We start from the raw sequence: 17,842 nt of genomic DNA, 5'->3' as shown, positions 1-17,842 counted from the left end.
AGTATTAAGCACTTGCTTGCTTCCTTGTGACTATCTTTGACTTAATGTTTTCCTCTCGGGGTGTTACAGTCCTCTTGCTCTCCTTCACCTTTTTTCAGCCCGTGTTTTCTGAGTCTCTTTTAAACATGTAATTTACATACTATAAAGTTCACCCATTCAAAGTATACGGTGTAGTGGTTTTTAGTATATTCACAGAGTTGTGTAACCATCACCACAATCTAATTGGTGCAGGAAGACTCAGGTTAAAATTCTTGTTTCTGCCACTTACAAGCTGTGTGATCTTGAGCAAATTTCTGAAATTCTTGGTGCCTTTGTTTTTCCTGGCTGTGAGATGATTTGTCACTCCTAGGGTTGTTGTGAGAAATAAATGAGGCATTGTATCTCAAGCACGTAGCTCAGAGCATAGCAAGGAGTATACTTTTGCAAGCCTTCTTTCCCTCCCCACTGTGACCCCTGGACCCTTCAGCTGCTGGACCACACAGGATGATGAGCAGGGACAGAGATGGCTCTGATCTGTGATATTCCTAATCTACCTTCTCCTGCCTCAGAAGCAGAGAGGAAGGGCCCTAAGAGACAATCTGCCCTTCGGGGTGCCACCAACTCTGGCCAAGGGGTCAGCCAAGATGCCCCATTTAGTGCCCATCAACTGCCCCCACTAATTTTTTTATTCACAGTGTCTAATCAGTGGGTTTGACCTTTCTCTCAGACCTATTCGTTCCCACCCCACTTGAACTTCCATAAGTCGTGGTCTTTAGTCTTCAGTGGTTTCTTCCCCCAAAGTAGCCCTCTCGGGAGGTTTTCAACTTTGCATTTCCCCTGCAATGGTAGAATATTAATGCTGGAAATGATCCAGTTAAGCCTTCCTCTGAACAAACAGAGAAGTGAGGTGACTTGGTTACATGGTTAGCTGAGGCAGGTCAAGTCTGGCACACAAGGAGCATTTAGTGCATGTTTGTGGTGTGAGGGAATGTCTTTTGCTACATTATATTGCCTCAGTTGGCCTAGGAATCCAATTGCAATCTGAGGGCTTGAGTTCACATTTTGACCCCACCTTTCTACTCCTCTTTCTAAAACAAAGATTAACCAATAGTGGTCAGTGGTCAGTGTTAAACAATGAAATCAGAAGCCTTGCAGAGCGAACCCCCCTAGCGAACCCCCCTAGCTGGTTATAATAGTAATGTTGACAACAATGTTTGGAGAAAGTGGAATAAGAACTTCCATCCTGATGAGGATCTGTACATTTGGTCTGAATCTTGTAATTCACTTTGGTTTCCCCTTTGGAATAGAGAGAGTTGACATTTTCCAGGCAGCTTTGACTTCGGAGGGATCTAGACCCAGGGGATTTGTTCCCTGCAAGTTACTCTGGTTAATGGATAGTGTGGTTAGTAAAGGGTCTGTATCAAGACCCTGAGCAGGATGGGTGGAGGGGGCCGTGGGGAGGGGTGGGAGACATCTGTAAAAGGAAGAGGAGAAATGAATGTCAGTAAGCTCTAAAACTTCCTTTAATTAATTTTGAGGTTTACTTATCAAATACCCAGGTCATTTAGAAGCCTCCTTTTAGAAAGCACAATACCATTGTAGAGAATTTCTACCCACTCACTCACCTTCCTTCCTTGACCTGCCTCTTCCCCTTTGTGAACTAGAATGTTATATCCTTGGTGTGTAGGATACACTCTCAGACCTCAGGCCAGGGAAAGAGTCAATGCTGGATGTTTTCCTTCCAAAAAACTGTTAAGGGTCCTAATTTTAAGTGAATAAAGCCTTTCAGCAGGCCCCTTGTTTCCCTAAATCAATTTGATTTTATGAAAACATTTATCTCCACCTACCACACCATTCATGTAATAATACCTTCCTGAACATTAATGTTTTCACCAGGTATATTTCAGAGAAGGGGGGTGGTGAGCAAGGGGAGGACTAACACACAGCAGGCTTTATAGGGAGCCCAGCTGTAGCAAAACTTTCCCCAAATCAAAGAGTTAGTAAGGAAAAAGCTCTCTGCTGGTTTCTGTGGGGGAAAAGATATAAATCAACAATGGGGGTGTTGGAGGGACCTGTGGTATGGGGTGGGGGCCATTGTTTGGAAAGACTCCAGCGAGAAAAAGGCAAGTTCAAGTGCATCCTGAGAGCACCTCAGTGCGTTGTCAGTGGCCGTGGCTGACTCCGCTAGGAATGCATGAACGGAGGAATCTTTCCCCCTAAAAAAGGAAACTGTTGGAATTCTGACCAATCTTTTCGTAACTAAAAGCAGCTAGCCTTTCTAAGGCATTCCGAGGCCATGGCAGACATTTCAGGGCACTTTAGAAAGCAGAAGCCAGTTGTGGATGTGAACAGTGAGTAAAGCACTAGGAAACATTTTTCTCTGCTTTGTCACCTAGAGGCACCCCGATAAAGACCCCCCCACCTTCAGGGCCCAGGAAACAACACCTGACCTCCCACCCGGGAGACGTGAAAAGCAGATGATATAAAATATTGGGGAAAATATTTAGCTGTTATTTCCAAATTCACACCCAACCTTTCTCATAGACGGGGTCTGGAACACTCGGTCAAATATTTTTAACAAATTGAGTGCAGAAGAGCCTGGAATACAGAAAACACTCTGAAGAATATGATTCCCCTTCTCCCCTCCTTCATCAGCGACTGTTTATCTTTCCATGGTTTTTTTTTTTTAAGTGATAAATACAATTAATTGGCGTCCTTGCTAATTCTTTTGTGATCATTAAAAAAATAAAAATAAACAGAAGTTCTCAGTGAGAGCATCTCACCAGCCGTTGCTTTAAAATAGAATTTTCTGAAGCATTGTTGATTTCTACTTATTTTTGTTGGCAAATCCTGGGAAAAATGTCTATCTTTTCCTTTAAAGTTCTAATTCAAGGCATGGATGTGAGAGTTCTGAAGGGACTTTGGGACTGCGGTAAAATTTCGTTGTCATAGTAACAGAAAGGGAAATAGGCCTAGCTCACCTGGGACTTTAACGCTGCAAAAGCTGGATTTTTTTTTTTTTTTTTTTTTTTTTTTTTAAGGAAAAGGACTCTGCAAGTGAAATGAAAAACTTATTGTATTTTGCAAAAAAATTCCAAACATTAAATAGGTAAATGGCTGAGAAGGCTACTTTTTTTTGGCTGATACACTTGTCTGATGAAAGATGCCTGATTTTAAAATTATACAAATAGGTTATTTAAGAGAATATCGGCTTAAGAATAAGTCTTACAAATGATAACCTCAGACTCTTATTCTGTGCCTGCTTATTTTTTCTGGGTAACCTATAGAACATCTGAGAGGATATTCACAATTGTTATGAACCGTAAAACCCCCAGTGTGTGCTTGCGCAGACTGACTGGGTGGTAACATGTCATTTCTTGATTTTATGCACATTGGTTGAAAATATCAGACGCCCTTTGTGTGTGAGGTGTGAGTGTGTGTGGCTGGTGGAGAGCCATATAAGGCAGGGACCCTGGGACTCTAGCCTAAGCCATGCCATTTTTAACCCCGAAGCAAGACATTTTTGCACGGCAGGAGTCACTGCTGCTTCTGAAGCCTTTTTATGGGGGCGGGGGGTGTGGGAGGCTGGAGAGAGCACCCTCACAACTCAGAGAGGGTGTCTACCCCAGAACCCTGCTTGGGAACCACTTCATAGTGCTTAAACGCCAGGGAGCATGGGCTGCGCAGGGCTTGCAACTGAAAACATCCGAATTTGCAAAATTGCAAGAGGGTCAGCATGCTCTTTGGTGGCAGGACAACTGAAATTCCCCAGACCTGAAATCCAATCACTTTCAAATCAAATCAAAAACAATGCAGATAGAGGCTCTCTTTAAAAAACGTTTACTTAAAAATGTAACACATTGCTTTCTCTTCACAGATTCTTTTTAAAATTTTTCCTCAAGTGCAATCAGAATTGTTTGAAAACAGCAGGAAACCCAAGGGACATGAGGAGGTTTCAGGTAAGGGGCCTGCCGTTCTTTCCTGTTAAATAAGTCATCCTGTTTTCCCTTTCCTTAGCACTTTCTCTTTTTCTCTAGAAAACATTATTCTCTGCTGCTGCTAACAATCAGAACAGACAACTCTAAATGATAACCCTCATCTGATAGGATCGAGGGGTCTTCATTTTGTAGTGGTTAGGCCTTCTGTGGCCATCGCCAGTGCCCCAGAGGAGGGCACCAACCCAGGCTGGAGATTTGATTTTAAGCCCCCAGGCTGCCCTTCGCACACACAGCTGCCCACAGCAGGAGCCATGTTCTTGATATTCAGCCACCTTGGGATTTTTCAAAGCAGCTTCTCTGTGCTTTCTGCAAGCAACAGCCTCTTCCTTCCCTTTTCTTCCTATTAACTATTCAGTGCTCTCTCCCTGAGTCCTTTGGAAAGCAGCAGCCCAAACAGCCGTGGTCACTTTAAGATTGCAGATGACAACAAGACCCACGGGACAGTGACCCAGCTGCCTGGCAGTTAAATCTGCCACCGGTTTCATCACCCTTGCCACTGATGTACTGGGGATAGGAGCTAATAAAAACACAGCCGGGCAAAGTGTGTCAGGCTGGAGATGAGAGCAACTACAGCCCCTCATGGTCCCTTGCCTTAATTTCCAAGGACCCCTATTTAATTCACCAAATGCCTTTCCTGCCGTTCATGCCCAATCAAAATACACAGTGCTCCCTTCCCCTTCCCCCCTCCTGAAAATTAAAACATGTTAAACCATAGTATTTGAGCTTGAGGCTTAAAAAAAATCCAGGCAGCAACTTGAGAGATGGGGATAATCAGCCTCAGGTTTCAGGTGAGGGAGGCGAGGTTTGGGGAGTTTGCGAAATTCGCCTCTAATCACAGGAAAGAGGTGGAGGAGCCAGGAGCCTGGGGATCTGTCTGACAAACTCTTGCCACCAGGCCATGGGTTTTCACCGTATGCAGCTGTGAGGTATAAGCTTTGCTTTACCTTTTTGTATTCTTAATAATTTCCGATCAAGGGGCTGCATGTATTCTTTTTGTACCAGACCCCACAAATTAAGTAGCTGCTCCTGCCTGTCACTCAAAGAGCTTCTGTGGTTTAAGAAGGTAGGGATGGAGTCACCAAAGAGTTAATAGAGGTGTTGGGCACTCAGAAGGCCAGTGACAGCTACTTTGAAAAAAAAGATTTCTGTAATTTTTTTTTTGCCACATCCTGGTTATCAGATAATCAGGCTGGGATCAGGTCATTTTTGTTCGTTACGTGCCACTATGACTGGCCTCCCTTACCAAAGCGAAGCTGCTCCTTTCCATCCTACAGCATCCCCACCCTGCTGTGTGATAGGAAGGCAAGTAGAAATAAAATGAGTGGGCTTGGAGATCAAGCAGGAACATTGCATGTGGTGGCATCCAGTTTCCCCAAATGCAATGCAAGTACTTTCAGTCCAAAGAAGAGTGAAATTCAAAAAAATCCCACAGCACCCCAATGACCCTTTCACTTCCGAAAGGAACAAGGCAGGGTGAGGAAGTTGGCAGTTTGGTTTTCTTACATCCCCTCTTCTGCCATCACTTCCGAAGAGAATACTTTCATATTGAAGAGGCTTTTAATTAGAATGCCTTGTCATTTTATTTATCTCAAATTTGAGGGATGTGCTCACTAAGCAAATCATGCTAGTATTTCTTTTACTTCTTCAGTTATTTACTAAGTGAGGTTTTTCTAGGTGCCTGTTTTTCACAGATTATATTGTTAATCTCAAGATGATGTGAAATTGTCATCCCATGTAAAAATGTTTGACTTTTGCAAAGACAAGGAAAATGATTTTTAAGAAGTTTGTAGACTTTATGATTGTCTTAGTTCTGGGACAGAGCTAAAGTAAATTAGCATTTTTTGGCATTTTTTAAATTAGGAAATATCCATATAACATACCATTCACATTTCTAACCATTGTAAAGTATGCAGTTCAGTGGCTTTTAATATATTTGCAGAATTGTACAACCATCACCACTATATAATTCTGGAACATTTCCATTACCCCCAAAAGAAATATTGTAACTTCCAATTCCCTTCTCTCCCCAGTCACTGGCAACCACTGATCCTACTTTCTGTCTCTATGATTTGTCTGTTGCATGTAATATAAATGGAGTCCTATAATAGGTGACCTTTCATGCCTGGCTTTTTTCACTTAGCACAATGTTTTTGTGGTTCATTTATGTTACTGCATGTGTCAATATTTCATTACTTTTTATGGCCAAATAATATTCCATTGTAAGACTATGCCATGTTTTAATTATCTCTGCATGTGTTGATGAGCACTTGGGTTGTTCCTACTTTTTGGCTATTATAAATAATACAACTATGAACATTTCTGTACAAGTTTGCTTTTTTTCCTTTTGATGAACATATGTTTTCAGTTCTCTTGGGTATATTCCTAAGAGTAGAATTTCTGGGTCATACAGAAACGCTATCTTTAACTTTTTGAGGAACTGCCAAATTTTTCCACAGTGGTGGCACCATTTTGTAATCCCATCAACAATGTACGAAGGTTCCATTTTCTCCACATCTTTATCAACACTTGTTTTCTATTTTTTGTAGCCTACCCATTCTGTGAGTGTCAAGTGGTATCTCATTGTGGTTTTGATGTACATTTTCCCAATGATTAATGACGTTGAGCATCTTTTCATGTATTTATTTATTGACCATTCATATATCTTCTTTGGACAAATGTTCATTTAAATGCTTTTATTATTTTTAAGTTGGGTTGTTTTTTTAACTGTTGAGTTTTAAAAGTTCTTTATATTTTTGAGACGCTATCCCTTATTAGAAATGTGATTTGCAAACATTTTTTTCTCATTTTCTTACTGACTTTTCACACATTCTTGATAGTGTCCTTTGGTGTACAAAAGAATTGGCAACTCTTGTACTGTTGTACTATACTCAGATTCTATTAAATGAAATATTAAATGAAATAATAAAATCAATGAAAGCTCTCTTACACAGAGAAGGCTATTATGGAGAAAGGCTTATGTGCTATAACAGTCAAGTGAGAAATTTGGATCAAGTTCAAAATATGAAACAAAACCAGAGATAGCCGGAAATCATGGTGCTAGGGAGAGTGATCTGAATGGATGGTAACTTAGGAATTCCTGAATTCTCATTCAGAATAACAAAGGTAATGATTGTAAACCATGAAGAAAATTGTCTCAATTCTCTACTTTTATTATAGGATCAGAGATTTTATCTGAAGTATTCTTTTGTGAGGCTTTGATCTCAATGGATAGAAATATAAAATGTCTCTAATCAAATCATGAATCCACCTAAGCTCTCCTTTCTCTGATTGCCTCTTTCTCCTACCCCCAAAATGCTGGTGGAATCTGAATTGTCTTACTGAAAATGATCAGTTGAGAAAAAAATATTTTATCAACTTATTTCCTAGCCTAAGTCAAACCTTCCTTTAATTAAGGTGGCGTCCTAAGTATCGTGGTCATATAAAATATCAAAACACAATGAATTTAACCTGTTTTTGGCTCAGATTCCCTTGAGAATCTGGTAAAAGCTATAGTTTTTGTCCTAACAAATGGCTACACCTAAGTTTTGCTTAAAATTCCAGAGGTTGTTGGGCCTCTTGAAACATTTCTAAGGGTTTCCATACACCGCTGTTCTAAAAACTTGAAATTCACCTAACAATGAATGGGCATCTTCCATGGAATCTAACCATTACAATGCAGACCACCCCACTTGAAACTTTTGCTGAAGATCTCTCTTTCTTGGCTTAAATGCCATCTGTTCTGGATGACTCCTGGATCCATTTTCTCAGATCCACCCTACTTGGGAGCTGCAGACATTCAGCTCTACCTCCCTCCTGGGCATCTTCCCTGGGATGACTAATGAGCACATGTTCACAGCTGAACTCCGTACTCCAAACCAGCCCCTCCTTGTTGATTGTTAAAAGTGTCACTTCTTCCTTCTAAGTATCTGCTAAAGCCATCTCTCTCTGCTGAGAAACTGTGCTCCACCCTTGCCTCTACTCCATCCTTGTCTCATCCAGTCTCAGTTCTGCTGCCAAAGTTAGCTTTTAAAACATATCACCCCTCTGCTTAACATGTTACACATTTGTGCTATCCATAGCCAGAAGCTTCTATTTAAAAGGGCATGGCTGAGAGCTGTCTTCATACCAGGCGGCTCTTCTCCACGCCATCTTCTGATGTTTCCATATGCCCACTGCTCACCAGGCACACCTCTTTGATTTCTATTATATCTTGGAAACTTTCCACATGTTGGCCCCCCTGCCTGAGAACCCGTCACCCTCATCCAACGTGTGACTCCTCCTCATGTTTCAAGACCACCCCTGAGTGTCACCTCCTTTGTGAGCCATTTTCTGACTCTTCCTGGCAGAGTTATTGTCTCCTCCATCCGTGCCAACTTGCCATTCTCCACAAGCCCCTGCTCTGCCATCGATCACATTGTCTTGCGATTAATGTTTGTCTTTCTAATAGACAGTGTGCTGCTTGAGGGTATTAATATGTTTTATTTTGTATATTTCCCTAGTGCCTAGTACAATGCTCAACACATTGTTATTCAATGAATTTTTAAGAGAGAGGGGAAAAAAAGAAAATATTTCAGGGAACCCCCCCACCCCCCCAAAGTATGTAAATCCGTGGGCCATGCAGGCAGAAAACCACTCCTGCCTCCTTGAAATGAAACAATTAGGTGTAACATCCAAATTAACAGCTCAGTGAAGGAAAGGTAATGTATTTCTGCTTTAAGCTGACAGGACTGTTATGACATAATGAACCCCATTCTTTATTTCTATGTATTGTGGGTGGAGAGCAAGCAATTTTAAAACCCCAAGAAAGTCAAACCAAGAAAAGGAGGAGTTAGGCATGTTGTCATTTCCCACATTCAAATTCTAAAACACAGTAGAAGTTGACAACAATCAGGGCTATTGTTGCTAAATCACTCTCATAGATAGGCTAGCTGGCTCTGTTCCAAGTCACACTGAAAACAGAGACTCATTGCATTCATTTATTCATTCACCCAACCAACATTATTAAGGGAATTCTGCGTGCCAGGCACTAATCTGGTGCTGGAGATACATCACCCAGCAAAACAGGTAAAATTCCCTGCCCCTGGGGGATTTACATCCTGGTGGGGAGATAAGAAAAGTGAAAGAAAGGAGTGACTTACAGAGCCTAGCTGTGCTTCTGGAAGTGACCTGCTTGGAAGCACTGGCCCAGCGCAGTGCCGTGTCTGTCTTCCCTGCCAGAACTCAGCAGTGTGGTCAAGTGCGAGTGATGTGGGAGCTGAAAGACCCCGCCGTTTGAATAATAGCAAGTGTGCATGTGCTTCTGAATAGTCTTCTGATGTATGCAATAGTCTTGCACACATCAGCTCTAATAGGACACTGATGTCAGCAAATCATTTACTTGAGATTGGGAAGATTAGAGGTCTAGGTGCTTATCCCTTCCTACCTCTCTCTTTTCCCCTCCTCAACCCCGCCAAAAGGACTCTTTAAAAAAATAAGCAAGGGTCTCCCCAGTGGCACAAGGGGTTAAGCATCAACACTATGAAGCTATCCTCAGCCACTGCAGCACGAGTTTGATCCATGGCCAGCGAGATACCCACATGGCGCAGCAGACCTCTGCTGTCTTGCCCGCTGCTCCCCTCAGCAGTGTATTTCAGTAGATCTGCCTGTTCTGCTCCCCACTCTGCCTCTGGTGAATCCTCTCACCCCTTGCACCTCTGGCCTGTACCCTAGTTCTTGTATGCTTAAATAAATAAATCTTAAAATAAATAAATAAAAACGCTAAAAACAGACACAACCACTGTGCATGGCTGGGGTTTCCTACTATCCAGCAGTATCAACTTGCGTGTTAGGGAATTCCAGAGCTGGCAGCATCTCCAATGCTATAATCATTTAAAATAGTAAAGTCCTGTGTTTGTAAAGGTCTGCACGTAGTCTCAGGATGGGCCTTCTGGAAGGTATCTTCTAGGACCGAAAGGGAATGTGGGAAGAGTTGGCCCTTGATGAGGACACATCTGACAGGTGTGTCAGACCTTTGAGCAAGAGAGAAGACAGGCTTGGGGGTGGGGAGAAGCGAGGGAAGATCCAAAGATCCATTCCACAGCCTGAAAGGAAGTGAGCCATGTGAGGACTGACTGACATCCCGGGGGAGTTGGAGGAGGTGAGAGGCTGAGGACTGGCTAGTGGGACAAGCTGGGTGCAGCAGCCACACAGGAACAGTGGGGAAATGAATGTGGATGAGAGACACCTAGTCCACCAGCTGGGCGATAGCCATTAGTCTGCATGACTAAATGGCGCAGGAGCAAAGGGCAGGGCTACTCATGTCTTGGAGCAGGGCCAAGATCCATCCAACAACCCCTTATGAGTTTTTAAACCCCCAGCTCTTATATAAAACCTTTTAATGGCACCACCATCTATTTTCCTTAAATAAAAAATGTTAAATGTTTCTCTCACACCCGTTGAGGGAAACAAGAGTTTAAATGAACTCCAAATGGTAAAAATTTAATACAGCTCCAGCTGCCTGCAGGTTTCTTCAGCTCAGATCTTTTCGTACAAGAGCTGTGCCAGCTGCTCTGTGATTTCATCTCTTTTCGAAGGGTGCTGGGCTACTGAGCAGCAGTTTTTAAAGTACCTCATGAAAATCACTTGACTTATGTCCTCTCTGAGCAACAGGTGAGTTCCTTATCTGATAAAACAAACCAGAGAGTCCAAGAAAAGACATATTGTCTATTTGAAGAGGGGTAAAGAAACCTCTGAGGGTCCAAAGACCCTCTGAGGGTCCAAGCATGAGTATTCTCATGCTTTAAGCTTGGGAAAGCCTTTCTGTGGTTTACTTCAAGCTCTTCTCTATTTGATGGGATAAACGTCTGCCACCCCATCCCTGACTTTCCATGACTCAAATGGAGGCAAGGATCAAGATGGTGAGAAATTCTGATCAAATTCTGACCACTTCTGACCAACTCAGAACAAGAAATGTTTTGAGTTATTTGTGGGAGATAGGGGGGCATCTGAAAGCAGGCATTGCCTACATCACTTTTGGGGAAGGATATGGCAGATTTCAGTTTGGTGGAAACAAAGACTAAATGCCCAAACAGTTTAGGAGATTCTGGACCGCCGTAGCTATGAACACATTCCAGAACAACCAGATAGAACTTCCTGGGAAGAAAAGCTGAGTTATACAACAAGAGGGCATAGATGCTTCAGCTACTTCTGGTACTTACTTACTCCTGATTTTTTTTTTTTACTCCTGATTTTTGAAGTTCAACAGGTGTTTCATGAGGTCCTTAGGGGACAGAGTTTGGTGGAAGAGTATGGCCACGCCAAATCAGAAATTGCCTCAAATATGTTAAGGCTTCCCTGTGCCTTTTAAATTGTCTGTGAGTAAAATACTGACCGTGACCATAACCATCTCGTGCGGCATACATTTTAGATGGGAAAAGCAGTGGGTTCAATGAAATAAGATGAGCTAGGGTAGACGTAGCAAGTATCTACAGCTTTTGAGAAATTTAACTGTAAAGCAGGTTTGTAATCTTTGGACTCTGATGACGTGAAAGACTGATATAAAAATACTGCCACGTGATTTCTGGGCACATTGAATTGTTTCTTAAAAATAAAGCTCTAGGGCCTCCCTGGTGGTGCAAGGGGTTAAGATGTAACCTATGAAGCTGTCCGCAGCCTCTGCAGCACGAATTCAATCCCCCGGCTAGCCTGGGAGCAGCCCACATGGCGCAGCAGACTTCTCCTGACTCGCCCGCTGCTCCTCTCAGCAGTGTGCTTCGGTCAATCTCCCTGTCTGTTCCCTACTCTGTCGCTGGTGAATCCTCTCACACCCACATCTCTGGCCTACCCCAGCTCTTGTATGCATAAATAAAATAAATCTTTAAAAAAAAAAAAAAAACAAAGTTCTAAAAGGTATCCATCCTAAGCCAAATTTGCCAAAATATGCTAGCAGAGATGCTCTTTTGCATACTACTCCCCTTATGCTAATTAGAATTGTTTCAAGTGGCAGAAAAATCATTTCAGTAGCCTTGAGTTATGTGACAAAATTCATTTCAAAATTTCAAAGCCTATCCTAAATCTCATTTCCTTGATGAGAATGTTTGTTATTGCTTTCAACTCAGACTATTTTTCCCATCTTGGGATTCCTAGAGTGTATAGTGACCACAGAATTTAGTGCTACATATATGATATTTCTGGTTCCATGCATTGTTTTTATGCTTTATCAATTGCATGGTGAGCTCCTTGGACTGGTGATGATGTTTATTGTAAGCCTCCATAGCATTGTAGCACTGTGCCAGGGAGTGTCAACAAATATCTCTAGTTGGCCAAAAGGTAGCCCTGTCTGGTTACTTAGGTGTCTTCTTAGGAGTTTGGTCATCAGTGCCACAGTCCCCCCTCCCTTGATGTGAGCAACCCAGAATGCCCCACGTCAGTCTCAATAGCAGTCAACTTTTGTTCTCTTGTTAAGTACTTGATACTCAACTGAACAGAAAATTTAGCCTTAGGGAATATGAAACAACAGAGATTGCTAAGAATTATGGGAATTCCTTAAAAAAAGAAAAGACATAACCCATGCTTGTGGGGTAGGTGTTTAAAGGTAATTTTGGAGACTCTGGAGTCTAGTAATAAAGAAGACTCTGGGCTTTAAAACTGGTTTGAAAATATGATGTGTGCCAAGAATAAAGTGGTGTGGAGAATTTGCAGTAGCCAGTTTGTTTGTTGTCAGCCTGGATTAAATGAATGGAGGCTTAGACAAAATTGTTTCATCAGATTCCCTGTGTCAAATGTGAGAATTAGCCACTGTGTACAAACACCAAGATAGTGTTTCTTCTTACAATCCAGACCCAGACTTGGTTGCCCAACACAACCAGAAATCTGTCTTGATTTTCTCTGTCCCTTTAATAGTCTCCGTATCCCTTTCCGCCTTCCACAGGTGGAAAATAAAACCCCACATAACAGTTATGCTTTGGGAAAGCTGAAATAACATATATAGCAACTGAACAGTTATAAAGGAAAAGCACATTGTGAATTTAATTCCATTTCCAGATGTAAAATATCATAAAGAATATTTTCTCCATACTTGGCAAAATAACAGGAATTTTCGAGACCATTTTATTTAGCTGGGAGCATGCATGTTTGTAAGTATGTATCAGAGAGTCTTTAACATTGAGTGTGCTGTAAATGCTCTGCACTGCAGCTTTACTGAGATTAAACTACCAAAGGCTCCACATTCAGCTAGGAGGCGTATGACCCTCATTGAGATGGAGGGGAAATGTGTCTCTGACTAATGGTAGAATTTTGGTGTGTTTTCAAAGCAAAAACACCTACCCATAGAGAGAGGTTTCGAACCAATGTAAATGTTCTCCAGTGACTACAGACATTGGGATTGTCTTCTGTTTCAAAGAGCTGATCGTTTAGTCATTCCACACATTTTTCATTTTGACTTCTCTTTTTCTTTTACCCTCCTCTGTGAGACTCAGGGTCTTTGTCAGAACACCTGGGTCTGAGCTGAGAAAGACTAGCCAGAGTAAGAGCCAAGCTGGGCCTCCTCTGACTTATGTAACACAACTAACTCATGATGTGAGATCTTTGAGAAGGAGAGGCAGTAAAAAAAAAAAAAAATTCAGAGTGGAGAGAAAAATAACCCAAATGCAGGAAGAAGTCATTGAGGTAAAAGTATACCACATACTATCATTCTGATATGGAAGAAATAGTTCCCTGATTGGAAAATTGGATCTAGACATCTAGATTAACTGGTGTGTCCACCTATGGGTAACTCTCACTGTGGTCTTTTATAGGCAGGAAAGAGCTCTTTACAACTCAGCTCCTGCTTTGTATAAATTATTAAGAGTGAGGGGCACAGGAGCACTTTTGGATAATGAGAAGAAAAATAGAGAACTTCAGAAAGCCAAAGCCAATGAGTTTTCATGAGTACTTCCATCAGATTGCTCGCGCATTTGTAGATTTTGTTCCTAGAACCTTGTATTTTTCAAGGGGGGATACACACTTTTTATTCATGCTGTTAGTGCTGTATTATCAATTACAATTGCTGCTTAATCGGATGATTCACAATGGAACCTGCACCGTCTCTCTCCAGTCGTTCTCTGTTTACTGATCTGGCTTCCCCCCCAAACTAGCGATCACACTAAGCAAAATAAGAAATTGCAAAAAGTGAGAAAGCACTTTCATTTTTAAGAAAATGTAATTTCAATTGATCCCCACTTCTCTTTCTTGGAACCTTGGCTTGAAGGTAACACATCATAAATATTATTTTCATGAGCATAATTGGTTGTCGCTTTTGTGTTGGATTGAAATGTATTAGTTGAGGGGAGCTATCCTCCACAATGGCTTAATTTTGAGATCTGCGGGCTCCCCTGTTGGAAGTTAGAGCTGAAATACAGATGCAGCAATTCTGAGAAACAAATGAAAGCTGTCACTAGTGTCACAGCAAAAACTGAGGGTCCATCCCACACAAATTATGGACATCTGTATTCCTAATTGGCATCCTTTTGGACTGTGCCAGCAGAATGGCAGTGCCAAGAGGGTCTGACAGCTTTAGAAAAGACTAGGTATCAGGTTTAGGGGATAGAAGGCACTGACGAGGCGTGGAAGCTCTTGTGTACAGAATACTCCCCATATGTTTGTTACAGTACCAATGAGTTTAATTTCGGGTACCTTCCCATGGCACCTTTTGTCAATACTAAGCTTGCTACTTCTAAAACAGACCCGTTTACGGTATTGATGGCTATATGATTACAAGATGGTTGGCAAAGATGCATACAAATAGTTAACAAGGTAATGGTAAGAAATGTTGACCTTGATTTGTTTGGCTAAGATGTAAAGATTTTTGAAGGTCAAAGGTGTCCTTGTGTAGTGTTTTGGAGTCTAACTGTGTCTGACCCTCTAACATTAAGCTGCTGTGGCCTGCAGTTTTGAAGAGTGAAGCAAACCAGGGGGAAAGAAAGAAGGGGGAGAGAACAGGAAATGGAGTGAGGTGTTTCAGGAAGTTGTCAGGGGTTGACTGATTGATTCCAGATGGAAAAGGTCAGCCTTTGTGACCCAGGAAATACTCACTAGGGGAAAGAAGTTGGCTTGTGGAAGGGGAAGGCCTGGGAGTGAGACGATGCTGGAATGCACATTCCGCTTCCTTTAGTCTTCAAACATTCAGAAACTTTAACTTTTCTGAATAGAATAATATCAGTGTTGTCATCATTCATCAGAAAACAGTGAAGGAAGTTAAATTCGAAACTTTGAATGCACCAGATGTATCTTTACCTCTATAATGTAGTTTGAAGTAGACTATGGAAGTAGAGTACATATATGTGAAAATCAACATTTGTGTGTGTGTCAGTGTGGCGAACACTGAGTTCATGTGCTGAAGGTTATGAATTAAATCCTTTACATTTTGCAAATTCAGTTTGATTAGCAAATTCTTTTAGATGTTTCCCAAGTTAAGATATCTGAAATATTAAAAACCGGAACTTTTCTGTGTGTCTCTCATATATATATATATACATATATATATATGTATATATATATATATATATGTATACATGCACATACATTTGGACGTAATTTAAAATCTTGTAATAAATTTTGCAGACACTGAAATAATTCAGGTTAATTCCCTTGCTGTCATGAGAGGCCAGTGCTTGCCAGCAAAAGATTAAAATTTATTTCCATTGTTAATAGAAAATAATGAAGTGCATCTGAACCATCAGGGTATGTCATTCGGGAAATGTTCACTTTGGAACTCAGTCTTACTCCACCCAAATGGACAATGATGAAATCAGCTGGCTGGAGAAAACCCCGGATTTTGTAGCAGGAATGCATGAGGAGCATAAAAGTACAGTATGACAAGAAGTTTGTGAAATGAATTAAAGTGGTCTTAGAGTGCTCTCTGCATCCACATAATCCTCTGAGGGGTCAGGGTTCCCCACTATCGTTCGTCAGCAATTAAAGCCTGAAGTTTCCACTCTTGTTTTGTTTTCTATTTTTTTTCCCCTAGAGATGACAGTCACGTCTTTGAAAATCCACGCACGTGGTTTATAAAAGTGGTTCATTCATCATTTTTTTCCGTTGTCTGATATTTTTGGAGGATACACATGTGCAGAGGTGAACACTTCCAACCTCCACCTTCTCCCTAACCCTGTTACCAGGAGACTCAGCCAGTATCTCGCTTTGACTATGACGCCATCTTGTGCTTGCTGAGATCACCCTGATAAGAACTTGTGCCTGTGTGCACTTGAGGAGAGTATTGGAGGTTTTTGTCTTGTGGCGGCCACCACAAAAGGGGAACTTTCTAGAAGGACTTTCCCCAGACTCTGAAATGTTAACAAGGACACAGTTGAAAAACCCCTCCAAGCTAGACAGGCTGCACCCTTAAATGATGAGCAGTTATATTGATGGTGATTTCCTGAACAACAGCTGAGGCTCCGTTAAGTTCATTCTGATATCATAAAGAGTTGATGATGGAGAACTACACACCTGCCCATGTAATGCAGTCACAAGTGAGGAACTGAAGTACGAGGGAGACAAGGAGCCCGTGGGAACACAATCTTCTGTTGTTTTTGAATTCCCAGACCCTGACATGATATGTAGCATGCAGCAGGAGTTCAGTGGATGTTGTTGAGTTGAATGCTTGAAACTCATTTGTGTCCATGTAAAATTGCCCATATACTACTGGCATGACGGTGGCGCCAGACTAGGTGAAATGCTTTGTGGAATCATGGTTTTAAGGATTCTTCCAAATCTAGTACATTAACAATATATAACAAATTTTAAAAGATGCCATCAAAAACAAAGAAATAGTTCCTCTAATAGAAAATTAGATCTAAAACTCTACTTAAGGTTAAAAAAAAAATTTAGCCCTACCCACTGCCTTGGTGTGGCAGTTGGGGCTGGGCTGGGTTGGCTGAGACTCAACACATGATAACTTCCTGGGAGAAAGCAAGGCTCTGTATCATGATAAGGTATGGACTGCCTGGGTGCATCAATTTGTCCAAATTGTGCATTTGCTTTATGCACAATTATGCTTTTCAATGAATGTACACTTCACAAACCCCCACAACCTTCAATACCAACACTGAACAGGTTGTGGGGATTGGGTGGTTGTATATATGAAATGAAAAAGGCAATATTTTGTGAAATCTTGAAACTGGATGATGACTACCTGGAGATTCACTCTGCTAATCTCTGTTTGCTTGAAATTATTTATAATAAAATAATTTTTAATGCCATTTCATGAATCTAAGGCAAGGACACCATTCCTCCCCTTAAATCATTTAATACATAAAGAAGGACCAATAGAAAAATTAGAGGTAGAATTTTGGTAAATTTAATTTGGGGGTAGACAGAAAGAGTCTTTTTTTTTTTTTTTTAAGTGAGGCAAGCTTTATGACAGTATATAAGTTTTAGGCATACAACATTATAATTCAACATCTGTATACACTACAATGTGATCACCACCTAAAGTTTACTTACTAATCATTTTTAAACATAGCTCTGTATCATGTGCATGCTCAGTGCTATCCTCAAGAGGTATATATATAAATATGTTCCTCTCTCATAAAAAAAAATTGCCATGCATAGCTGAGAAGCAGATTCATATCTGGGATGACCCCTCTTCCTGGGTCAAGAACATTGGTGGGTTGGCTCAGGTCCACTTTCTTCTGTTACGCTTTCCCGACTGCTCCTGCCTTGGCTGGTCTCTGCCTCCTTGAACTTCTCCCCCACCCTGATCTGCCACCCACACAGATAACTCAGTCTGATCGCATTCAGTGTGCAACTTGTTTCATGTGTTAGCTGTATTTTCCAGTCTCCAAGTAAGCTCTTGGAGGGTGGGGGACCATGCTGTGTAACTTTGATACCCATCCTCTGGGTCCTCCTTG

General features: G+C 41.5%; 1 protein-coding gene across 1 annotated transcript in view; it reads left to right on the top strand.

The window, feature by feature from the left end:
- The window catches only part of EBF2 (EBF transcription factor 2), a gene marked incomplete at its 3' end in the record, with an annotated part of 179,035 nt that overhangs the window by 124,199 nt on the left and 36,994 nt on the right, over nt 1-17,842 (top strand). The window contains exon 7 of the mRNA XM_084246202.1: nt 3,857-3,938. Coding sequence (XP_084102328.1) covers nt 3,857-3,938 — 82 coding nt within the window. The remainder of the gene's footprint in view (nt 1-3,856; nt 3,939-17,842) is intronic.

Source organism: Talpa europaea (genome assembly GCF_964194135.1).
Source record: "Talpa europaea genome assembly, chromosome: 10".
Lineage (NCBI taxonomy): Eukaryota > Metazoa > Chordata > Mammalia > Eulipotyphla > Talpidae > Talpa > Talpa europaea.
The sequence above is the reverse complement of the archived record's forward strand: the minus strand, read 5'-3'. Positions and strand labels throughout refer to the sequence as shown.